The sequence below is a fragment of the Ctenopharyngodon idella genome, chromosome 5, assembly GCF_019924925.1.
Source record: "Ctenopharyngodon idella isolate HZGC_01 chromosome 5, HZGC01, whole genome shotgun sequence".
Lineage (NCBI taxonomy): Eukaryota > Metazoa > Chordata > Actinopteri > Cypriniformes > Xenocyprididae > Ctenopharyngodon > Ctenopharyngodon idella.
The window spans coordinates 42,891,481-42,918,902 of NC_067224.1; the positions used below are offsets into that span (position 1 = coordinate 42,891,481).

The window sequence follows — 27,422 nt, forward strand, 5'->3', positions numbered from 1 at the left end:
TTGACATTCGTACCTCTTGACTTCATTCCTATGAAGCGGTTCTCCACGATATCGATTCTCCCCACACCATGCTTTCCACTTTGAAACGAGAGAGTAGGTTATTGATTAATAAATTAATAACAATGCATATATTCTCAAGTGATAAAGTGTACAAAATGACATTTGTATGTTCACATGGCTGTTTATGAATGGATCAAATCTAGAGTTTCTGAATGCCCCCTTAAAGGGTTAGTTCACCCAAAAATGAAAATTCAGTCATTAATTACTCACCCTCATGTCATTCCACACTTGTAAGACCTTCATTCATCTTCAGAACAGAAATTAAGATATTTTTGATAAAATCTGATGGATTTGGATGTGGATTTAATAATCCATTTAATGGATTTAATGAGGCGTCCATTGACAACATAATTAACACTTTCAAATGCCCAGAAAGCTACTAAAGACATATTTAAAACAATCATGTGACTACAGTGGTTCAACCTTAATGTTATGAAACGACGAGAATACTTTCTGTGCACCAAAAAAAACAAAATAACGACAATATCTAGTGATGGGTGATTTCAAAACACTGTTTCATGAAGCTTTACGAATCTTTTGTTTCGAATCAGTGGTTCGAAGCGTGTATCAAACTGCCAAAGTCACGCCCCCCAGTGGTGAACCAGTGAAATTTCGAAACACTTATGACGTAACGAAGCCTTGTTTACTGAAATCTCGTGACTTTGGCAGTTTTATACACGCTCCGAACCACTGATTCGAAACACAAAGATTCGTAAAGCTTCATGAAGCAGTGTTTTGAAATCGCCCATCACTAGATATTGCTGAATAAAGTCGTTATTTTGTTTTTTTGCCGCACAAAAAGTATTCTCGTCGCTTCATAACATTAAGGTTGAACCACTGTAGTCACATGACTGTTTTAAATACGTCTTTAGTAGCTTTCTGGGCACAGAAAGTGTTAATTATCTTGCTGGCAATGCAGACCTCACTGAGCCATCGGATTTCATCAAAAATATCTTAATTTGTGTTCTGAAGATGAACGAAGGTCTTACAAGTGTGGAATGACATGAGGGTGAGTAATTAATGACTGAATTTTCATTTTTGGGTGAACTAACCCTTTAAGGAGCCACAGTGAAAACACAAGCATTGAGCAGCTGAAGACATCATAAATTGACAGTAAATACTGTGTTTGAACTGTAAAGTTCATTCATCATGGCAGGTTCTGCTCACCCGATCTCATTCAGGTAGGAGAAGATCTCCAGTGGAGTTTCTTTGGATTTTCCTTCCTTAACATGCGTCACTTTGACTGGAACACCTGAAAGTATGAATATACATTAGTATAACAATCTCACGAGGTTTTTTGATTCATTTCTGTCACCTCTGGCTTGATTAGTTGGGGTTTAAAAGACACTTAATATTCATTCATGCTGCATTATAGATCTGACTGCACTGATAGTATTGGATTAGAACAATATTTGCTTTATAGCTGAATCATATCGGTTTCATAATTGATAGACAAAATGATAGAGCGATAACATGACAGACAGACAAACAATATTCTTCCTTTTCAACTCTATATCTGTTGTTTTATCATTATGAATGTACATCTTACTTTAAAATAAATGACATATATTTGGTTTTAAAAACCAATGACCTTCATGTTTAAGTGTCAATGAAGTGTCTAGATATTTTTTTTTGCATCGCTGTAGATCTAAAGTGGAAGAACTCAGTGTGATGGCCGGTCCTGCGCTCTCAAACACACTGAACTCCCATAAATAAATCATGTTGAATAGTCGACTTATTCATAGCGTGAAATGAGCTGCTCAGAGGCCAGAGGTGGAGGATACGAATGGATCGGCCTTATGGGGGGGGGAGGAGGAGGAACACAAGGAAAAGAGGGCGGAGAAGAAAGAAAGAAAAGATCCATACACGGGTCTCATTAGCATTTAGCACGCTCACAGTTGCCAATCATGAACGAAAGCCTGCGGTTCTTGCTCGTCCTTTCACAGCTGTAAATGTAAAGCCCTGTGAGAATAATGACACCTAAAAGAACAAGCTGGATAGTTCAGCCAAAAATTAAAATGATTTAATCATTATTTTTTTACCCTCAAACTCTTATGATGCTTTTTTTTATAGCGATCATGTCTGTCAAGCTCCAAAAAGGACAAAACAAACAAACATATTTCAGACTACATATTTCAAGTCTTCTGAAGCAGGGTTATTATCGTTAACTAAAAGTTAAAAAACATTTCTGTTAATTTAAATCTGAATAAAATGTAAATATAGCTGCAAGCAGCAATTATGGGGTCAAGCTGAATAAGGGCAGAAAAGGAAATATTTGTGGACATCTGTGATCATGAGGTTAGGATAAAGCCGTTTAAATTACATCAGTTAAAGCACTTATAACATGGTTTATAACTTCTGAGCAGTAGGTGGCGCTGTGACGAAACTCTGCATGCACCCTCAAGTCATGCCTGTGATCACATGTACCAAGTTTCATGTTAATACACAAAACTTTTGCAAAGATACAGCTGCATTTCCATTTTGTCGTGCTCGCAGTCAAATTTGTTGACGCAGTATAAAACAACGGTTGAGTCTATCAAAAATCTTTTATTAACTTTCTGTCACGAGTGTCTGTAGATGCTACATACCAAATTTTGTACAAATCGGACAAATTTTGTAGGAGGAGTTCGAAAAAGTAGGTTTTGAATAAAATTCAATATGGCAGACAGTAACTATGGTAGAATATGGTAAACTTGGTATTGTAGCACTCGGCATAAGCCAACAAATCTAATGATGTAAGTTAAATGACAATATGTTGAATTTTTCATATGTTATAAGCATTTTCATAAATTTCATTATATCTCTTGACCACTAGGGTGCGCTGACCTACAACTTTACAGGTCCTCTCAGAACATGCCCTTGATGAATCATACTGAATTTAAAAAATAGCCATTAATAGCCATTTTTCCTATCTCGGCACCAGTAGGTGGCGCTGTGATCGTTGCGAAGATACAGCATCAAATCCATTTTTGCGTGCTCTGCGTCAAATTCATTGATGCGCTATACAAGAACGGATTGGCTGATCAAATTTTTTTTTTTTAAATATTTTATTTTTAATTAAAAAAAAAATCTTTTAATAACTTTTTTCCCTGGAGTCTGAGTAGATGCTACATATCAAATTTCGTGCAAATTGGACACATTTTGTAGAAGGAGTTCAAAAAAGTAGGTTTTGAATAAAATTCAATATGGCAGACAGTAAGTATGATAGAATATGGCACATATGGTATCATAGGACTTGGCAAAAGCCACCAAATCTAATGACATACATTAAATGACAATATGTTAAATTTTTCATATGTTATAAGCATTTTCATAAATTTCATTATATCTCTTGACCACTAGGAGGCGCTGACCTAAAACTTTACAGGTCCTCTCAGAACATGGCCTTGATGAATCATACTGAATTTCATAACGATACGTTCATGTGTTCGTAAAACACAGCATTTTATGACAAAATTCAAAATGGCCGACACCTGAAATGGCCGACCAAAGAAAATTAGATATCGTTCAACTCGGCATGCCTCAAGAAATCTAAGGAGATCCTCATGATTTTAGGACAAGGCATTCAAAAGTTATAAGCAAAAATAGCCATTTTTCGTATCTCGGCACCAGTAGGTGGCGCTGTGACAATATTGTGCATGTACCCCCAAGTCATGCCTGTAATGACATATACCAAGTTTGGTGTCAATTCACCAAATCATTGCAAAGATACAGCATCAAATCCATTTTTGCATGCTCTGCGTCAAATTAATTGATGCGCTATACGAGAACGGATTGGCCGATCAAAAATCTTTTAATAACTTTTTGTCTGGAGTGTGAGTAGATGCTACATACCAAATTTCATGCAAATTGGACAAACACTCTAGGAGGAGTTTGAAAAAGTAGGTTTTTTGGAAAATTCAAAAATTTTCACGACGGAAATGACATCATGAAATTTTTTTTGTTTCTAGGACTTGCGCGTCAAAAGTTATGAGCATAAACATGAGTGAATCTTTGAACTGTTGGTGGCGCTACAGGGTTTGAGGTAGAGACTCCCAATTTGCTATGGTAACATATCAGACTGTCCTCTATCTGTGTGCCAAATTTCATAACTGTTTACCATACGGTTCTACGGTCTGCCATAGACTCAAGAGCGGAAGAAGAAGAAGAAAACTAACGATTTCAATAGGTGCTTGACCCCAAAACATTAGTTGAAAAATGAGAAAATAAAATAAGTTTGAGGTTGAAGCACTAAAATTATTAACTGGAAATACATAAAAACTAAAACTAAACTGAAATAAAAATAAATTAAACCTAAATAGCAATATTTAAATAATAAAATGACAAAAGCACATGATGAAACTAGTAATATAAAAATAAAAGCTAATTAAAAATATTAATAAAACTATAAAAATATGGTGCTATGATGTTTGATTGCAAGATATGACGCATGTCGGACGTTAACACCATCAAACGTGTCCAATCTTTGATTCAAGATCCTCTTTTGTGACATTTTTTGAAGCTTGAGTGTCACTATGCATGGAAAAGAGTTGAATGAAGATTTTCAAAACTTAAGAGAATAACAGAATATGAGTTTAGAGTAAATAATGACACTGGCCGAGACAAATATCGGTAGACAAGGCGTTTCGTCCCAAACCCAGAGACCCCGGGCCACAGGGCAGCGGCTAACAAAGCTCCAGAGCCCTTCAAATAGTTAATAATTAGATTAAAAGTTCAAATAAATTAAACACAGCGTGAACACAGAGTCTCTCGTCCACTTCTCTCTCCAGTCTATCCACATTATTCTATTCGTTCCCTCTGCCTTAGAAAAGCAACAATGGCACAGAAGACACAGTTGTAGGAAAAATTACTGCTTTACATTTTTCCACTCTTTCCTCTTTTTTTTTGCGCCGTTCCCCTTTTGAGGAGCAGGAGAAGACGTGGCAAAGAAACGGGGGTTAAAATGACAAGAGGGAAAAGGTTTGGTAGTTAAAATTCTTTTTTATCAACGAGAGAGAGAGAGAGCTGAGAAAGTGAAGAGAAGAAAAGGCGCAACAGAATAGAAAGATAAACCAGGTCTTTACAGGAGCGGGGCGGCGACGGGGGGCTGCTATTGTGAGAATCACTAAAACAGCTTTTCTCATGGACATTAAATGGACGTGCTCAAATATCTATGAATACTGATGGCCGATCAAAACGGATCATAGAGCACAATGACATCGCTGTCTGATAAAATCACATTACTAGTTCACTGGGGTCCCACACAACTATTGAGATTCTAATTCCCCAAAAAATATGGGAACGAAGTCTTGACGCACTTTGTTTAACTGCTTGAAAACAGTTTCTTTGAGTAACAAGAAGAGAAAACACTTCACTGCTTTTTCATCATATACTATATATGCTGCACAGTAAACTCAGCAAAAATCAACTGCTTGATTGCTTGTATCATTGCAAAATGCCCAGCTTTAAACTACTAAATGCACTGTAAACCCTAACGCTCAAAATACTTAATTGGTTTGAGTAGGACAAACTCAAATTAAACAAATTAGTTACTTTTATGAGTATTTAGCACTTTCTTTTTCTTTCAAGTTCACAGAACTGATATATTTTAAGTAAACTGAACTGTTTCATTGTTTTGAGTTTTATGAACTTATTACTTTTAATTTAGACGAACTTAAGTTTAACTGAAACTGGGCTGGGATTTCTGTTTCCCAGCATGCTTTGCACATGGCACTCAAAAGGGAGCTTAAATGCCAAAATTAAGTGTTATATAATGTTTTTTTTTTGTGTGGAAGATTAATATTAAGTGGGAGATTTAGTAGTGATTAATGTTTTGTTATGCTATTTTAGGTTTTTGGAGAGTTACCATCATGTTTACACTAATAAAAATGTATACATTAGGTTACATTATAGTTTTGGATAAATGCATGAATTAGTGTACTTAAACATTTCAAGTTAAGAATAATTAAAATGTATGAGTACAAAATAGAAATCTGCCAGTTCGGCTTAAACTTTCTTAAACTGATTGCCTCAAATTTTTTCAGTTTTGCCAACTTATTCGTGTTTACAGTGTGGATAAAAGCATCCGCTAAATGAATAAATGTAAATATGACTATAAGGCATGAAGATATTAAGATATTATAAACATTAACATCATGACTTTCTGCTTTGATACATTGTGTATTGTGAAAAGCGCTACGCAAATAAATTTATGCAAATTTGCAATTTATTTAGGCTACTTTAGATTAATTAATTGATCACTCAGTAAGACCTAGCTAGTAAAATTGTCATTAAATAATTTTTTAGTGCAATTAAAATGTTAACCAGCACATTATCCAGTCAATAAAAAACATGAGATTTGTGCCTTTATTGCGTTAGCATGTTAACTGTCAATACTGTTGCAAAATGCAAACTATATCATCACACAGCTCTGTAGTTTATCCAACTTCATCCGTAAGGTGATATATACGCTATATAGCAAATATATAAACTGTCTGATTTGTTTATTTTGTTGCAAAATGAGAGATTCTCCAGCTTTGTTGTTGTTGAGCGACCGAAGCGCGATCTGTTGAAGCTCTGCCCTCTTCTGGAAAGGGGGCGGGAGCAGCAGCTCATTTGCATTTAAAGGGACACACACACAAAAAAAGGTGTGTTTCTGCTCACACCCAAATAGGGGCAAATTTGACAAGCTATAAAATGCATTTCATTTTTTAAGGTACTTTCACTTCCTCAAATAGAGAAAGAGACCAACCTTAAGTGTGTTTTCCAAAGCATTCTTGAATTATATTTAAGTTCAGATCAATGCTCTAAAATGGAGGGTGGCAGTTAACAGGTTAAAACAGAGTTTGTTCTTGGAAAGTGTCGTATTCAACAAGTGTGACTGATGATGAACACACACTAACCTTTAATGAAGTCGATCTCCAGCACATCAGGCTCATTGGGTGAATCTTCTGGGTTCTTGGTCATTTGGTAGAGATCTGAAGGTGCGTGATTCTGACGAACAGAAACGACAGGTTTAATCTCACAGACAGTGTTTCCCAAACGGGTGTTGATTGATTTTAAATCAAATGTCAAAATACAATAAATAAAAAATAAAAATGTCAAATTATAATAATTTCGAAATAAAATTAAACACTTACTAAAAATATGAAAAATATTTGTGAATGTGTTGGGACTTAAATATTTTATTTCAAAGGGGTTCAGATGATGAAAAAGTTTGGGAATCCCTGAATTATGAGAACAAATAAAAATAAATAAAGCTTCTTTATTGGCATCAGTGGTTCCATGAAGAACTTTTAACATCATGAAGTCGTTCCATCGCACAAAAGCTTCTTTCGATTATTAAATTGTTCTTCACACCAAGAAAATGGTTCTTTTAAGAACTGATCACTGAAAAGTTCTTTATTTATTTTCATGTGAGCGAAAGACTAAAATAAAAGGTCACATGGTTTGAAAACCCATCAAGTCTTCACGACAGACTGATGTACTTCCACTTGGTGAAGCCAGAGGTTTAACTCCACCTGCTGTGTGTGAGAGTGTGTGTCTGTCAGTGTGTGTGTGTCTGTGTGAGTTTCTGAGAGTGTGTCAGTGTGAGTGTGTCTGTGTCTGAGTGTGTGTGTGTCCATCAGATGGTGTTTCCTCTGCCAATTACCCCAGATCACAGTGAGATGACAGTCGATGTCTCCTCAGCTGAGGTAAATTGCAGGGGAACTATGCAAAATAACCACCGGGTGCATTTAAATGGAAACCTTTACCAGACAAACATCATCATATGATAACTAATCTCAGTCCAAATGCACGTCGTCTTTACCGTCGCTTTAACTAAACGGCGTCTCTGACTGCGCTGCGCTACTTTCTTTATTTTCTGCTTCAGTAGTACCTGTCCTGAGATAAAACTACAAGACGTTCTGAGAAACGGCCTTAAAAGCCATTTGAAGAACCGTCTGGAAGGATGAAATTAGTGGGTAGAATTTGATCACAAGAGACCATATGAATCTGATGTTTTCAATGTTTCAAGCTTTTTATCAGACGTATAAATCCATGCATTTGAAGAGTGATTCTATTTAAATGCAGGAGTTTGAGTAGAACACAAGATTTTAGTGATTCAGTTTGAATCCAAATTGTCCCATAAATGAAATAAACGTCATTTTTTTTTGTGCAATAACTTCGGTGATTGGTTGAGCTTGTTGAAAAATTGAGAAAATGAAATGAGATTATGTGTTTGTCTTCCCATCATGCAACAGAAAGAGTCAGAATGATGTTTGTGTGACGTATCGGCTGATTTTATTAACAAATTTATGATGAAATCAACCGATAATGTCAAAAATGAATGGGACATTTTGGTGCATTTTCAACAGAATCGCGATTAATACAATTATTGACAAAAGACTTTCAGCTCAGGTGAAGCTCAACACATTTCAGCGCTTGATATAATGTGATGGGATCAATGAATTTCAATTCTGACCCCCTGCCGGCGGATCTGGTCCTGCCCTATAACCCTGCAAGACAGGCGAAGGTAGAAATAATCCACAGAGAGAACGACAGGCGGACAGAGAGACAGAATTGGTGGCAAATGGTCCGTGAAGAGAACCATCATGTCGCCGGTGCGCGGCTCGATATGCTGCTTTATTCAGTTCGCCGTATATATTGTTGTCCTCCGAGGCGGCTGAGCGCCCATCCTGAAAGACAGCCCGCCGCATGAACTTAGAGCAAGTAAATTTCTCTCTTTCCACATGTTAGCTGCCTCATTTGCTTTCAATCAAAGCCCAGAGTTGAAAGAGAAGGGGGAAAAAAAGTGTCACGACGGTGGAAAGAATGAGTGAAGAGATGAAAGTGAAGCAGTGAGATCTGGCCACTGGATTGGAAGTGACGCGTAAATCGCCGTGTCCCGGACCTGAAGCGCTAACTGAGCTGTTGGTAAACGGGAAGGAGAAAATCTCCATCTGATAAGAGGAGGTGATTTGCATTTCCACTCAGCAGGACTGAAGGTCTTAATATCGTGGACGTCTTTAACCCTTTAAAGCCTGAGTTTATAAGGCCTCGAAATGACCAACATGATCAAAATGCACACAATCTACTACAGTCCTTCTGATCATTTAGACTTTTATAATTATAATTACCCACGTTCAGCTCGTAGTTCAAGTGAAGATGAACATTTACTGGACTGAAACAGCTTTGGTTTACTTGATTATCCATACATAATTTTTCTAGAGTATCGAATATGATCATCAGGCTTTGAGGAAGGTTTATTTGTTTAATCTCTCAATCATCATTGTATTGCATTATATGTTTTAAAACTACAGAGCTTTGATCATAAAACTATGCATTTAAACTTACTAAGACATATTATTGGCAGATATTGATATTTATATGCATTTTATTTAAGTATCTGCTATAAATATTTTATTGATTTACATTACAAGCATCAGAATTTCATCACTTTTTGTCATATAAATATCAGCATTTGCACCAAATTGCGTGTTTTTGCTCAGTTCGAGTCTCTGAATAATATTGAGCTGTTTTACCTCTATATTCTCATTATTTCATAATATATATGGGTCAATGACGGGACGGGTCATTTTTTGGTCCAAAGGCCTTAATAATAATAAAAAAACAAAGATATGACATCTAAAGTATGTAAGGTAGTACAACTAGATGTCTTTTATTGAATCCAAAAGGTTTTAATTATATTTTGCTACATATAAAGGTATTTTAAAGATTTTAAAGTGTCAAAAGATCATTACCGTCCAAAGGCCAATACAGCCATTTCATTTATGATCTTAAAATGTAATAAATGTATATATTTTTTATTCTGGCATGGTTTTATATCATCATATCTCAACATAGTGCAAAATGGTGTTAAAATTATGTGTAGAAGTCGTTGATTTGTTATGAGAAAGAATGTTCGGAAAAATGAATTTCGTTGATGTCATTCGGAGTAACCAATATAAAGGGACCATTTTGGATCAAGTCATGCGGTCAATATCATGTGACAGGATGTGACATCATTCAGACACCTGCAAAGGACCACATGGTCATGAAGCAAAGTAACTAACTCTCTCTTAACTATTTGAAAAATTCATGTTTTCACTTGCTCATACGCATGTCCCGAAACATCAGGTCATTCGGTGCAACCGCTATAAAACATGGAAAATGTTGTAATATTTTAAAAACATGTACTAAATGTAATATGTTTGATTGTCCTTTTGCTAGCTAGCTAGATATCAGCCTGTTAGCATTGATTGAAAATATCGTCATTCGGTATAACCAAAAGTGTCATTTGGTAAAACCGAAATTTTGGTTAAACCGAATGACTTTTTTGGTGACAAATTTTGTTCATCTTGTAAAAAATGACAAATGCAGTGTTAGTTGATTATAAAAACCACATAATCTCACTGTTAACAATTAATAAAACTTTAAAATTAATTATATCTCCATTATGTTTTTTTTTACACTTTTAAAAAACTTATTCATCAATGACCCAAATTTATATATGGATCAAATATGATCCACTCAACAAAAAAAACATATACGCAAAAAACACATTGAAAAAATAAATATATTTTTCTGACTATTTTTTATATTTTTACAGGCATTACAGGGTTAAAATAATTCAAACCTGAACTATTGAATAATAAACACTTAAAATGCAAAGACTAGTGCAAGTGCTTAAAAATATGAAATAAAGACAAAACACACTGGCTATCACACACATGTCCATCTCATCTCCCAGCTCTTAAACAAAAGAAGAAAAACAAAGAAGAAAATGCTAAAAACGAAGGAAACAAGATGAGATGAGCACATTTGGAAATGAAGACATTCAAAAACATCCAAAAGTGAAGTGTGTCGATCATAACTATGAGTGATTGTAGTTTAAAGCTCCACATCAGTTCTTGAAATCAACAAGTGATAGGAGAAACGAAGCTTTTCAAAACTTTGAATCAATTGAACCAATTGCAAAACGATTCACTGATTCAAAGCGCTGGAAACGACACACGCTGCTGACCCCTGCCGGTCAAAACGGTTTAAATGCAATGAAAACATCTTTTACAAACCAATTACAAATGTTTTTTTGAACGTGTAATCTATTAAATGCAATTAACAAATCATCTAATACCATTACATATGAAGTGTCTTTATAATATGTGTTATTTTGTTAAATTGTAGGGCTTGTTTTGTTTGTTTTATGAAGATTTTTAACAAGCTTAAGCTTCCTTTTTATTACACAAATATGTCTTTAAATGTCTACAAATGTAAAAAATTGATCTGAGATCAGGTAAAAACCGAATAGACAGTGGCTCATGGGTTCACAGAGATCATCAGCGAAACGTTTCAAAACAGTTACGACGTAGCGAAGCCTCGTTTACTGAAATCACATGACTTTGGCAGTTTGATACGCGCTCCGAATCACTGGTTCGAAACAAATGATTCACAAAGGTTTCGAAGCTTCACGAAGCTTCCATCGCTAGTGAAAGTCACAGCTCTGCTGAAGCTCATTGCTCTACAGTCTACAGGAACGAACGGACACGTCCATGTGACGTCGAGGTTTGCGGTGACGTGGATCCCCTCCCACGTCGAAGCCCGGAGCAAACAATGAGAGGCCACAATCATCCAGGCTCCCATGAAATCAGAAATGACCTCGGGCCGCTGCGATGACGGGTCACTGTCTGTGTGTCCACCATGAAAACAAGAAACAAAAGAAACCAGCGGCCCAGGATGACCGGTTGTGTTTTAAGGGCCGAAGGTCATGACCCGAGTGAAAAAAAGGTCACCTGTATGATCGGTGCTGAACCTACTAAATGATTCCTCAAATCACATGTGCCGTTATTAGTGTTATTTTAGTATCATTGAGATACTATTATAGTTTTTATTAATATTTTGAATGTTTTTATGTTTTCGTTTAAATTTTTATCATTAGTTTTAAACATGTTTGTATAATTTTTAGTTTTTATTTCAGTTGTTTTTAATACATCAAGTTAAACTAAATGAAAAAGAGCTGAAGTTACTGTTAGAGATGCACCGATACTAAATTTCTCCGCCGATACCGATTATTCAGAATGATATCTGCCGATAGTTTGATTTTCTTAAGTAAAAAAATAATTCTGCAAACTATACAGCCGGAAATCCTCTTATTTGGTACATCGCCATATTATTAAATGTTAAAATTAACAACAGAGCCCAAACTATTATATTCATCTGCTATTTATTTCAGATATAATCATTTCACTAGCAGATCTAGGCAGGTGGAGCTGGGGAGGTGGAGGGGTTCAGAGGAACTAGATTACAGCAAACACTGAACCACACTGTTGAGCAAGCAATCTCATTGGCTGCAGGATCAGCAGAGGCCAATCAGCTTGCGTCATGCGGTAATGATGTGTCTGCATGTAAAGGACCGACCATCCCGCGCCCTCTAGAGTTTCACAACTGAACTACATGTTTATTTAAGGTCAGATCGAAGATTAACGAATGGATTTTGAGTCGCTCGCTGATCTCTTACCTTAGGATTCTCCAGAACTCCAGACTCATAGCTGTTGAAAGACAGGTTTTTTATTAAGTTTTAGTGCAAGAACAGCAGTAAGGAAACTGTACGTACAGTACTGGAGTGTGATGAGCTTCACCTGATGTGCATGAGATTGGCATCCATACTCCACGGTGCCTTCGGCGTCACCGGCACAGGAATACCGTGTTTCTGTGCGAACAAAAAATAAATACACACATGAGGAGCCCGTTCACTGGAAAGAAATTGTGTAGGATTTACAATTTTCGCTTAGAAATTTCACAAATAATTACAAAGAAATGACAAGCGTCACATTTAAACTTTTTTACAGTGTAGTACTTGTGATGCTTTGTTATTGTTTAATGCATAAAGACTTACAGACACTTCTGATGGAGATACTCTACATAATCAGAGACTCCAGATTCAGTCCCAGACATTGAGCTCCCTCTAGTGGACTGAATCAGGTGAGCGTCTGAAAATAACCTGTGGAACTGAGGCTCTATTTGGAGGGTTTAATTCAGTGGATCGTTGTTTATTTACAAGGGGTGCAGTCTATATTTTGTTGGTTGTATAGGGTTAATGAAAGACGATTAATCCTTCAGGGTTGTTTTAGTTAAATAAACCATAAAAAATGTTATTTGCAACAACAAAAAATAATTATTTAAATTATATATTTTTATAAATAATATAAAAAAATTATTTCAGATATCTGCCAAAGCAACATTGCTCATTTTCATTTAGTTTAACATGAAGTAGTAAAATAACTAAAACAGAAAAAAATTAATAAAAACTATAAACATAAAAAAACAAATATATACAAACCAATAAAAAAAATGAAATAAAATCACAACAAATTTACTAAAACTAAAACAGAACTTTAAAAATTAAAAAAGAAAATGCAAAAATAAAAACTAATTTAAAGTATTAAGAAAAACTATAATATTATCTTATTTTATACTAAAATAAATATTGTAATAAATAACAATAATAACAATAAATATTGTCTAACACCTAGACGATATTTCTGGTATTCTACAGTAATGTCAAAGCTGCTGATTTTTTATTTACAGAAATTAGAAGTGGCAATATATTAAAATAATTCAATAAAAATAATTAAGTTTCAATAAGTGAAAGTTAATCAGGGTTCTCACTCTTTATGAATTTGCATGACTTTTCTAGTTATTTGTGATCGTTTCATATTATTATTATTATTATTATTAACTTGCAAACACCAATTTCTCAGCAATTTCCACCTGATAAAATATTTTAAAGCTTAATATAACTAGAACAATATATTAATTTCCAGGTCTGGAAACCACACTGTTAATATTCCCTCGTCAGGTGAATCCTGGTTCTTCAATAAAAAGGCAGTTGTTGAAGAAACTGATTAAAATAAGAAATATAAAACCAATTTATATCCTGATTTTTACATATTTTAGCTTATTTTAATGAGTCTTGCATCAGAGGAGTGAGCAACTGATCGTGTAAAGTGATGTATTGATAAACCGCACCTCTGCGTACTCCATCAGGTCCTTCCTGCCACGGAAGCGGTTGTAAAACTCAGGAATCCTCCAGGGAGCGATGATCTGATGTTCAGGAATGAAGGGAGGTCAGAAACTGAGGGACAGCTGATGATTTCTGATGCAGATGGATCATGTGAACTGACCTGCACTTGTGGGTAGAGAGCGTAACACGTCAGCTCGAAGCGGATCTGGTCATTTCCCTGAAATAAAAACAATTCATTTACACATACTCTCACATTTCATACAGGAAATGACATAATGATTAAAATAACTGATGAACTTCACACAGTTGTTGAGCTGAACTGAATCAACACTGAACTGATCTGATTAATGACACTGTTGAAGAGCCGCTTTACAGCTGGAATTAAATTCAACTGATTTATATTCATTACAGAATTTCCATTTAATTTCCATGACTTTTTAAGATCTTAATAATTTTTATGATTTTTTAAGATTTTATTAATTTCCTTGACTTTTTAAGATCTTATTAATTTTTATGACTTTTTAAGATCTTAATAATTTTTATGACTTTTAGAGATTTTATTAATTTCCATGACTTTCAGATTTTATTAATTTTTATGACTGTTTAATATATTATAAATTTCCATGACTTTTAGAGATTTTATTCATTTTCATGACTTTTTAAGGTGTTATTAATTTCAAGATCTTATTAATTTCCATGACTTTTTAAGATTTTATTAATTTCCATGACTTTTTTTTTTTTTTTTTTTTTTTAGATTTTATTAATTACCATGACTTTTTCAAATGTCATAAATTATGACTTTAAGATTTTACAAATTTCCATGATTTTTTAAGATTTTATTAAGACTTATCCAGGTCTAGAAATCACACTTTTAAAGTATGGTCATACAGAAAATTACACGGTCTTCATAAAATAACGATTAACACATGGATTTGAACATTATTCTCAGTTGGTGTTTGGATAATTAATGGACACATTTACTTCTGTAAAGTCAGGTGTTTATAGTACAGAGAAGGGTTTGATGAAAGCTAATAATTAGAGAACAGTAAACATGTGAACAGGTTGTTAAATTGTTGAACATTTTAAGATCTCAGAGGAACAAGCTAATATTTTATAAGGGCTTCGGTTTGTGAATAGTGAGATGTTCCTAAATCAACTCGCTCTCAAATCAGAACAAGATTCACAGAACAAGCGTCTGCTGCCATCTAGTGCTGAACAGCTGAGACAGCCTGCTTAAAACATCAAAACTTCACTCATTCACAGAGAAATTAGCTGTAGATCTCAAAAAAGCTCTACTTTATCTATTCTAGCACAAGGATGTTCCCCAACTTATAACTGGAAAGAATTGGATTGAAGCTGCATCTGCACAAACAGAGGTCAATATACACTAGCGGTCAAAAGTTTGGAATAATTATGATTTTTTTATGTTTAAAAGGAGTCTCTTCTGCTCACCAAGGCTGCATTTGTTTGATCAAAAATACAGTAAAAACAGTGAAATATTATTCCAATGTAAATCAGCTGTTTTCTATGTGATATATAGTAAAGTGTAATTTATTCCTGCGATCAAAGATGAATTTTCAGCTAGAATCTGAACACCAGATCATCATAATTTTCTCATTTCTCATTATGTGTCCTTCTGTTATTCCTCTAGGGTGTTTTCACTCTGTAAATGAACCAAACCCAGTTAAAGAGCTCAAACCAACTAGGTGCGCAAACACCCTGAACATCTTATTAGTGTGTCATAATACATAATGTCGGCACCTTTCCTGTGGCTCCATGAGAAACAAACTGAGCTCCTTCCTGCTGAGCGATCTGGACCTGACGGCGAGCGATGCACGGCCGGGCGATGGACGTGCCCAGCAGGTATCGGTCCTCATATACGGCGTTGGCCTGAACTGACGGCCAGATGAACTCCTCCACAAACTCAGAGCGCAGGTCTTCGATGAACACCTGAACCACAAACACGCATCACTTCCTTCAGAACGGAACTGACATGCAGACGGTTAAATTACTCAAAAATTATTAACACGATTGTCATTTTAGAAATTTCTGTAACACAACAATTATGTTAGGCCTACTAAAACTAACAAATTGAAAACAGAAAATACAAAAATTAAAACTAGCGATGACTTCAGTCATTTTGCTTCTCCAGTCAATGTTTGTTGATTTAAGAATGTTTAGATATTTGTTCTGGAAAACAAGACAGAAATAGAACATCATTTTTTTTTTTTTTTTTTTTTTGCAGTGCAAATGACCACATGAAAAAACAACTGTCTGTTTCACACTTTCCTTTGAGCAAAATATCACAGTTGAGATTGTTAAACTCCATCATGATCATGATTAAAATACGCTTTATCGTGCAGGTCTATCATAACCACCGTACATTATGAAAGTCAACATTCATTCACGTTCTAGTTCACTTCAGCTGTGATTAGAGTTTATCGTCATTACCTTCTTGGCTCCAAGTTTCTCAGCTTTCTTCCGGGCAGCATCAAAGTCCTCATTCTGTCCAATATTGGCCTTCAAAGTAATAAAAAGATGATTTATGTAAGAAAACTATGGAAGCTTGTTTTGCGTGAATTGCGTGATATAAAGTCAGAATTGCGTGATATAAAGTCGGAATTGCGTGATATAAAGTCGGAATTGCGAGATATAAAGTCAGAACTGTGAGATATAAAGTCAGAACTGTCAGATATAAAGTCAGAATTGCGAGATATAAAGTCGGAATTGCGAGTTATAAAGTCGGAATTGCGAGTTATAAAGTCAGAATTGCGAGATATAAAGTCAGAACTGTGAGATATAAAGTCAGAATTGTCAGATATAAAGTCAGAATTGCGAGATATAAAGTCGGAATTGCGAGTTATAAAGTCAGAATTGCGAGATATAAAGTCGGAATTGCGAGTTATAAAGTCAGAATTGCGAGATATAAAGTCGGAATTGCGAGATATAAAGTCAGAATTGCGAGATATAAAGTCAGAATTGCGAGTTATAAAGTCAGAATTGCGAGATATAAAGTCAGAATTGCGAGTTATAAAGTCAGAATTGCGAGTTATAAAGTCGGAATTGCAAGTTATAAAGTCGGAATTGCCTGATATAAAGTCAGAATTGCGAGATATAAAGTCAGAATTGCGAGTTATAAAGTCAGAATTGCAAGTTATAAAGTCGGAATTGCCTGATATAAAGTCAGAATTGCGAGTTATAAAGTCAGAATTGCCTGATATAAAGTCGGAATTGCAAGTTATAAAGTCAGAATTATGAGATATAAAGTCAGAATTGCGAGTTATAAAGTCAGAATTGCGAGTTATAAAGTCAGAATTGCGAGATATAAAGTCGGAATTGCAAGTTATAAAGTCGGAATTGCCTGATATAAAGTCAGAATTGCGAGATATAAAGTCAGAACTGTGAGTTATAAAGTCAGAATTGCGAGTTATAAAGTCGGAATTGCCTGATATAAAGTCAGAATTGCGAGATATAAAGTCAGAATTGCGAGTTATAAAGTCAGAATTGCGAGTTATAAAGTCAGAATTGCGAGATATAAAGTCGGAATTGCAAGTTATAAAGTCGGAATTGCCTGATATAAAGTCAGAATTGCGAGTTATAAAGTCGGAATTGCAAGTTATAAAGTCGGAATTGCGTGATATAAAGTCAGAATTGCGAGATATAAAGTCGGAATTGCAAGTTATAAAGTCGGAATTGCCTGATATAAAGTCAGAATTGCGAGTTATAAAGTCGGAATTGCAAGTTATAAAGTCGGAATTGCCTGATATAAAGTCAGAATTGCGAGATATAAAGTCAGAATTGCGAGTTATAAAGTCAGAATTGCAAGTTATAAAGTCAGAATTGCAAGTTATAAAGTCGGAATTGCCTGATATAAAGTCAGAATTGCGAGTTATAAAGTCAGAATTGCCTGATATAAAGTCGGAATTGCAAGTTATAAAGTCAGAATTGTGAGATATAAAGTCAGAATTGCGAGTTATAAAGTCAGAATTGCGAGATATAAAGTCGGAATTGCAAGTTATAAAGTCGGAATTGCCTGATATAAAGTCAGAATTGCGAGATATAAAGTCAGAACTGTGAGTTATAAAGTCAGAATTGCGAGTTATAAAGTCGGAATTGCCTGATATAAAGTCAGAATTGCGAGTTATAAAGTCAGAATTGCGAGATATAAAGTCAGAATTGCGAGTTATAAAGTCAGAATTGCGAGTTATAAAGTCAGAATTGCGAGATATAAAGTCAGAATTGCGAGTTATAAAGTCGGAATTGCCTGATATAAAGTCAGAATTGCGAGTTATAAAGTCGGAATTGCAAGTTATAAAGTCGGAATTGCCTGATATAAAGTCAGAATTGCGAGATATAAAGTCAGAATTGCGAGTTATAAAGTCGGAATTGCAAGTTATAAAGTCGGAATTGCCTGATATAAAGTCAGAATTGCGAGTTATAAAGTCAGAATTGCCTGATATAAAGTCGGAATTGCAAGTTATAAAGTCAGAATTGTGAGATATAAAGTCAGAATTGTGAGTTTATTTCTTGCAATTCTGAATTTATAAGACAATTCCGACTTTATATCATGCAATTCCGACTTTATAACTCGCAATTCTGACTTTATAAGACAATTCTGACTTTATATCATGCAATTCTGACTTTATAACTCGCAACTGTGAGTTTATATCTCGCAATTGTGAAATAAAAAGTCGCAATTACCTTTTTTATTTTTTTATTCAGTGGCGGAAACAAGCTTCCATAGAAAACAAATCATCAACAACAAGAAAAATAACCTAGTCTGGTGTAACTGAACCTCATCTGGTCCAAACCACAACCACTTGGCATTTCTGTAGCTCAAACTACAGGTTTGTTTGCATTCCCTCAAACAAACCTATGAATGCATGAACCGATCCAATGTTTACTTTGAATGTAATGCAAGTCGCTTTAGATTAAAGTATCAGAGAAATGTATAAATGTAATGCAGATGCACTCAGACAGGAAAAGAATCAAGAATATATTCATTACTGTTCTAGTTGTTGCACAATTTCAAACTATTTACAGCATCTTCTCTTGTTCCCTCACTACCTCAAATCACATACACTCAAAAAACTCTATTGTTTCACCATGTAGGCCTATCATCATCCTGACTCAGACTTCTCTGAATAATTATGGTCCTCTGCATTGCGGCATTTCATCTGTATTGTATAAAGAGCTATAGAAATAAATGCAAAACATTTCACCAGCTTTATGAGGCCAATCGCAGCCCACAATGCAAGTATGAGATGAACTTCAATCTTCAACTCCACTGGTTAAGATGATTAAACAACAACTAACAAACTTCATGCAAGTCCTACAGTCATGTAGTGAAGTTCATCAGATGTGTTACGCTTTACATGAAACATTCATCGGCCGGAGTGCACTTCAGACACACACAGCAGGATGTAGTTTATCATGAGGGATCAATAAAACCAATCAATGAATCGGTCATTCGGTGTGTTTGACTGGGTTAAAACTTTACAATAAGGTCCCATTAGTTAAAGTCAATGCATTCAACAATATTATTAATTAAAACTATAATTGAAATAAAGCTGAAATAAAATAAAATATAAATATTAGTTGAAAAACTTAAGCTAAATGAAAATTAGAAATGTTCCCTTGCCAAAAATAAAATAAAATATACTGAAATGAGTCTAAGTTGAAACACTTAAATAATTAACTGGAAATAAATAAAAATGAAAAATAACTAAAACTAAAACTGAGAAGAAAAAAAATTGAACATAAATAGCAATATTTAAATGAAACAAAAACACTAATAAAATGAGAAAAAGTACTAAAAATTAAACTAAAATTAACATGAAAAATAAATATATAATTTAAAAGCCAATTCAAAATTAATTAAATTAATAAAACTAAAATTACACTGGCATTGAGCAATACATGTTACAATATATATTAATCTTTTCATAAACTGTTCATTGTTAGTTCATGTTCAGATCCATTAAATAATATTAACAGATACAACAATAATGTATTAGTAAATGTCAAATCAATATTAACTGACTAATAAATGCTTTAGAAGTGTTTGTCATTGTTCATTAAGTAATTTACCTAACTAAACCCAGAAAAAAGATTTTTACTTGAAATAAACATGATACACATATTAACCAAAATATAATAAAATATAAAAAAGTAAGCATTTTATTTCAGCTAGTTGCCAAAGCAACATTTCTCATTTTCATTTAGTTTAACTAAAATAACTAAAACTGAAATAAAAATAAAAACTACAAAAAAATGACAAAACAAAATGACTTAAAAGTAAAATCAAAATGGAAAATACACACACACACATACACATACATACACAAAAAAAATTATTTGGCCATTATTGGACGTAAATATTATTTTTGGACATAGTTTATTTTGGGAACTTCATAGGCGTTGTACGTTCATATGGTTAAACTTCTGCCACTCATTCGATTTGATCAAACAATCCAACATTGGTCCTACATTTGTAGGAGGAGTAGCGAAAAAACTGTTTTTCATTTGCTTCAATATGGCCGACACTCACATCGTTGGAAAATGACAAATGAGATATCGTCGGCATGAACCAAGGAACGCAATGACATAAGAAATATGACATTTGAACTATGTTTTCAAAAGATATTAGCATTTTTGCAAAAAAAAAAAAACGTATATCTCTGGAACACTAGGTGGCGCTGTATTCAAACTTCTCAGGTACCTTCAGGACATGCTGTCAATGATCCCTACCAAATTTTGTGAAGATATGTCAAATTGTGTAAAAGATATTGCAATTTATGACAAAATTCAAAATGGCGGCCGGATGGTTCGTCCGATCCTGACAAAATGGTTCTGAGGCGACATACCAATTTTGGTTTTGATTGTTCAAAGTTTGGCCGAGATACAGCCTCTGAACCAATTTTATGTCGACCTTGTTAAGTTCATGACATCATAACTTTTTTATTTTTTTCACCAGTAGGTCACGAAATTCTGTTCAGTCATTTCTGTGCGTCCAAAGAATATCTGAGCCAATTTTCATAAGAATTGGACAAAATTTGAAGGAGGAGTAGTGAAAAACCTGAATATATCATACTAAGAATAAACATACTATTTTATTCTAGCTTAATGCATTCCTTTTTACAACATTTTGAACAAAAAGATGAGAAAATCATGTTTTTGTCAAAGATTAACATGCATAAGCAATGGCCAGGAAAGAGTTAAGAAAAACTATAATAGTATATCAATGATCATAAAATAACACAACTCTCTAGTACGCAGTGATGTTGTGCAGCTCTGAATGTGTTCCTTACAAAATGTGCTAATATGCAACATGAAACAAACTCTCAGTGCGTTCCTGAGCTCATGACTCATTACTGCGGACAGGCTCATTGTTCCTCACAGCCGTATATGACGACGCCACTATTGTTATGTGTCAGTAAAGCATCATGCAGACACACAGCCGGGGATCAGGCCATGAAAACAGCAGCGTTTGCACACATGCTTTCCCTTTACATCAGCCAGAGGTTCACCTTAAACCCCAAACGCCCAGCAGAGAATGATTCACGCCTGATTAGAGGAGGAAAAACACTTCGTGAGCAAGTCTTCACAAGCCTGGGCTGAACTGTGTGGTTCATGAGGATAAAATAATTTCATGAAACATCTTCCTGAATTTCAACTCTCTCAGACCTCACCTGTTAACAGTCATCACAGTTTCCCTGAAGGAAATGATCTGTGATTTATGCAAATAGGTCATGTGTTGATCAATAGTGAAATGGTGGAGTTACCAGGTAGGCAATGACATCGTAACCCTGTTCCTTGAGCCAGACCAGGATACAGGACGTGTCCAGACCGCCGCTGTACGCCAGGACCACCGAACCCTTCGACATCTCCGACCCGCAGGTGACCTTCACCAAAACACACAGAGGAACATCAACATCTGGAGGTCAAACTCTAACATGAGCCTGAACAGAATCTGAAGAGGATTGTGTCAGTAAATGAGTGTCATTAATCATGTGACTGCTCCAGTGCTGCAAAACACAAACCATAGTGAAATATAATACAAAAACATTCTATTTCAGCTTTTTCATTCAAAATGTTATGCTGATAATGTAATAAAATTTAATTAAATTAAAAAAATAATGCAAAATATAAAGTAAAATAGACATTAATTATTAAAAAAAATGCCCCTGAGTTGCTGAAACATTAAAATTATGGCTGTCAAACGATTAATCGTGATTAATAGCATACAAAATAAAAGTTTGAGTTTGCCTAATATATGTGGGTGTACTGTGTGTAATTATTATTTATATATAAATACAAACACATTCATGTATATGTTTGAGAAATATCTACATGTATTTATTTATATTTTTATATAATTTATATTATATATAAATAAAAATATTTTGTACATAAATAACATATTTCTCTTAAATATATACATTAATTTGTGTGTATTTATATATACATAATTACACACAGTACTCACGCATACATTATACAAACTCAAACTTTTATTTTGTATGTGATTAATCGCGATTAATCGTTTGACAGCCCTAACTAAAATATAATACCAAAACATTCAAATTCATGTTTTCATTCAAAATATTATGCTGATAATGTAATAAAACGACATTACATAAAAAAATAATGCAAAATGGAACGTAAAATAGACATTATTAATAAAAAAATGCCCTTGAGTTGCTGAAACATACTAAAATAAAATACTAAAACATACTATTTCAGCTTTGCATTGAAAATACTATGCTGATAATGTAATAAAATTGCATTAAATAAAAAAATAATGTAAAATAGAATGTAAAATAAACATTAATTATGAGAAAAATGCCCTTGAGTTGCTGAAACATACTAAAATATAATACTAAAACATACTATTTCAGCTTTGCATTGAAAAAACTATGCTGATAATTTAATAAAATTGCATCAAATTAAAAAAGAATGCAAAATGGAACGTAAAATAGACATTATTAATAAAAAAATGCCCTTGAGTTGCTGAAACATACTAAAATATAATACTAAAACATACTATTTCAGCTTTGCATTGAAAATACTATGCTGATAATGTAATAAAATTGCATTAAATAAAAAAATTATGTAAAATAGAATGTAAAATAAACATTAATTATGAGAAAAATGCCCTTGAGTTGCTGAAACATACTAAAATATAATACTAAAACATACTATTTCAGCTTTGCATTGAAAAAACTATGCTGATAATTTAATAAAATTGCATTAAATTAAAAAAGAATGCAAAATAGGATGTAAAATTGACATTAATTATAAAAAATGCCCACTGATTCGCTGAAATATACATTTAATATTAAAATATTTTATTTCAGCTTTGCATTAAATAAAAAAAATCATTAAATTAAAAAAAGAATGCAAAATGGAACATATAAAAGACATTCATTATGAAAAAAATGCCCTTGAGTTGCTGAAACATACTAAAATATAATACTAAAACATACTATTTCGGCTTTGCATTGTAATAAAATTGCATTAAATTAAAAAATAATGCAAAATGGAACGTAAAATAGACATTATTAATAAAAAAATGCCCTTGAGTTGCTGAAACATACTAAAATATAATACTAAAACATACTATTTCAGCTTTGCATTGAAAATACTATGCTGATAATGTAATAAAATTGCATTAAATAAAAAAATAATGTAAAATAGAATGTAAAATAAACATTAATTATGAGAAAAATGCCCTTGAGTTGCTGAAACATACTAAAATATAATACTAAAACATACTATTTCAGCTTTGCATTGAAAAAACTATGCTGATAATTTAATAAAATTGCATTAAATTAAAAAAGAATGCAAAATAGGATGTAAAATTGACATTAATTACAAAAAATGCCCACTGATTCGCTGAAATATACATTTAATATTAAAATATTTTATTTCAGCTTTGCATTAAATAAAAAAAATCATTAAATTTAAAAAAGAATGCAAAATGGAACATATAAAAGACATTCATTATGAAAAAAATGCCCTTGAGTTGCTGAAACATACTAAAATATAATACTAAAACATACTATTTCAGCTTTGCATTGTAATAAAATTGCATTAAATTAAAAAATAATGCAAAATGGAACGTAAAATAGACATTATTAATAAAAAAATGCCCTTGAGTTGCTGAAACATACTAAAATATAATACTAAAACATACTATTTCAGCTTTGCATTGAAAATACTATGCTGATAATGTAATAAAATTGCATTAAATAAAAAAATAATGTAAAATAGAATGTAAAATAAACATTAATTATGAGAAAAATGCCCTTGAGTTGCTGAAACATACTAAAATATAATACTAAAACATACTATTTCAGCTTTGCATTGAAAAAACTATGCTGATAATTTAATAAAATTGCATCAAATTAAAAAAGAATGCAAAATAGGATGTAAAATTGACATTAATTATAAAAAATGCCCACTGATTCGCTGAAATATACATTTAATATTAAAATATTTTATTTCAGCTTTGCATTAAATAAAAAAAATTCATTAAATTAAAAAAAGAATGCAAAATGGAACATATAAAAGACATTAATTATGAAAAAAATGCCCTTGAGTTGCTGAAACATACTAAAATATAATACTAAAACATACTATTTCAGCTTTGCATTGTAATAAAATTGCATTAAATTAAAAAATAATGCAAAATGGAACGTAAAATAGACATTATTAATAAAAAAATGCCCTTGAGTTGCTGAAACATACTAAAATATAATACTAAAACATACTATTTCAGCTTTGCATTGAAAATACTATGCTGATAATGTAATAAAATTGCATTAAATAAAAAAATAATGTAAAATAGAATGTAAAATAAACATTAATTATGAGAAAAATGCCCTTGAGTTGCTGAAACATACTAAAATATAATACTAAAACATACTATTTCAGCTTTGCATTGTAATAAAATTGCATTAAATTAAAAAATAATGCAAAATAGAATGTAAAATAGACATTAATTATAAAAAAATGCCCACTGAGCTGCTGAAACATACATTTAATATTAAAATATCCCATTTCAGCTCCGCATCCAAAATATTATGCTGATATAATGTCAAAAACTTGCATCAAATAAAAAAAGAATGCAAAATAGGAGAGACTAAGGCTTTTGAAGCCCACTGTATGTGTAATAATATGTTATGAAAATGAAACAATCTTTTGAAATTATCACTCAAGTCATGCCAGCTTATGTAAATCAGTCATCGCCTGAGATTATGTAAGAGTTTACTTCATCTCTGAAATGCCACTAAAGCACAATGAATCTGAATTTAACAGAGAAGCAGATGATTAAAAGCATCAGTCTATAAATGATTGAGCCAGTTTAACTCTATAGATCAAACTGCACTTTGAATTCTACATTTATATAAATAAAATGCTATTTTTTTATTACACATGCAGAAATAACAGCATTAAACGAGAATCAGCAACAATATCAATGAAATTTTAAATCACTGTTCACATTAACAACCTTCCACATTAACCTGCTGAGATGTAAACAAACAATAAATAAATCACGTCAAATTAATATTCACATGAATAGTGAACATAAACACATGAAGCAGTAACTCACCTAAAAACACGAGGAAATAAAAATGAATTAAGGAACAGAAGCTTTCAGCTCCGAATCCAGATCCAGTTTGGTCACTTGCAGCGTGCGCGCGGTCTGATGTCACGCAGCTACAGCGCACATGCTCTCAGCCCCGCCCCTCGAACACATGAGCCAATCAGATCACGATCAACGTCAGGGGTGCGTCAACCGAGCCGCGTTTAGCCAATCAGATCCAGCCATACAACAGATTTCAAGTGGAATATCAAGTACAAAAAATGCCTGTTAATGTTAGACGTTAAAATAATGAAAATTATGTATTGAGAATATATGCTTTAATGAAACATTCTCATTCTGTAATGCAAATTACAAACGTCACTCATTATTGATAATACTAGAATATACAATGGAAATTCAAAGTCATAAAAAGGACGAAAACGAAATTAATTTTTGATCTAATTTATTGATTTAATTAAAATGGAAAAGGTCCAATAGAGCAAACATGGTGATATTAATTGTGCTTGCATGATATCTGACACTAAATTAAACGCTTCATATCAACTATTCAAACATCATAACCTGACCGGTGAACAGAATTACTCTAATCTATATTCGATAGCATTTAATAAGCAGGACAAAAACTGAACTACATCATGTAAAGTTTCTGCAATGTTTATGTTCACATTCGTTTTAATAGTTGTTTTCCTCAGTGAGCAACAGAACAACCTGTAATTTGTTAAAGCAGCGGTTCTCAACCTTTTTTTTTTCAAATGCCCCATGATTTACAGAAAGGGTTTTTAGAAATATTTCTAGTCTCAGTTTCTACCCGATGATGTATAGTAAGACTGTGATAGTCACAGTCAGACAAAAGTTTAATAGGTTGTTTGCACATGACGTCATTGCTGCGCGCGAAATGCAGCTGGAGGGCAAGGAGTGATTTTTTTCTATATAGGAATTCAATCACAAACTCAAAATTCCTATGTTTTGCGTCGTTTATGGTTGCTCAAATCTATCAAACCGAGAAACCACAATGAGCTTTTATCGTTTGTGTAACTTATATCGTTTTTTAACTTTAAAAGTTGTCACCTTTTATAGCGTTTTGCGTCTGCCGATACTGAAATCAATATGGATACCTGCTTACCTTTTTTGTTTTTGACTTGGTTAAATAATCACATTCTTCACGGTATCGTTTGCAGGGAAGAGAAGCTATTTTATCCCATTGCATGATCATTTGGAGGTTTCACTTCAGTTTTGTAGAATTCCGTTTACAATGTTGATCCGGTTACCGTGGAAACAGTGTCACGTGCTGCTGCTTCAGCCATCATATGGTAGAAAATGTCCAAATAAAAAAAAAATGTGTTCAACAAGCTGACAGAAGTCGATCCATTTATTTGTTGGAAGGGTGTAAATGTAACTGTAGTTTAATGTTGTCTTTGTAAATATTCACTTTCCCATATGACCACGGAGGAGAATCGGGCATTCATGGGCATTTTTTACAGTCCATGACAGACACCGACACACTGTAATTTTTTTTTTTTTTTTTTGTATTTATTTCAACAAATGACAACCAAAATCAAACCCATAGAAGCTTGTGAACAGTTATTTTATTGAGTGACAGGGAGTGGGTTCAGTCAGTTACACTATTAGATTTGCTATACGGCGTCTCCCCGTCACCTCCTCAACCTGCTTCCCTTAGTGTGTTTTTACACACAGAAAAGGCGAAAATTGTATTATTTTCCGTATCTGCCGTGACGGCAGCTTCACATTCTACCTCCTCGATTACAGTCA

At 33.4% G+C, this 27,422-nt stretch overlaps 1 protein-coding gene across 1 annotated transcript in view; it reads right to left on the reverse strand.

Moving 5' to 3' along the window:
* The window catches only part of ass1 (argininosuccinate synthase 1), a 41,310-nt gene extending 15,445 nt beyond the window's left edge, over nucleotides 1-25,865 (reverse strand). Inside the window, exons 1-11 of the mRNA XM_051894664.1 lie at nucleotides 25,659-25,865; nucleotides 21,826-21,945; nucleotides 16,493-16,561; nucleotides 15,803-15,991; nucleotides 14,202-14,258; nucleotides 14,047-14,121; nucleotides 12,657-12,727; nucleotides 12,536-12,566; nucleotides 6,942-7,032; nucleotides 1,228-1,312; nucleotides 14-78 (exon numbers count right to left, since the gene is read on the reverse strand). Of these exons, the coding sequence (XP_051750624.1) occupies nucleotides 14-78; nucleotides 1,228-1,312; nucleotides 6,942-7,032; nucleotides 12,536-12,566; nucleotides 12,657-12,727; nucleotides 14,047-14,121; nucleotides 14,202-14,258; nucleotides 15,803-15,991; nucleotides 16,493-16,561; nucleotides 21,826-21,927 (835 nt within the window). The 5' untranslated portion in view covers nucleotides 21,928-21,945; nucleotides 25,659-25,865. The remainder of the gene's footprint in view (nucleotides 1-13; nucleotides 79-1,227; nucleotides 1,313-6,941; nucleotides 7,033-12,535; nucleotides 12,567-12,656; nucleotides 12,728-14,046; nucleotides 14,122-14,201; nucleotides 14,259-15,802; nucleotides 15,992-16,492; nucleotides 16,562-21,825; nucleotides 21,946-25,658) is intronic.
* Nucleotides 25,866-27,422: the final 1,557 nt, after the last annotated feature.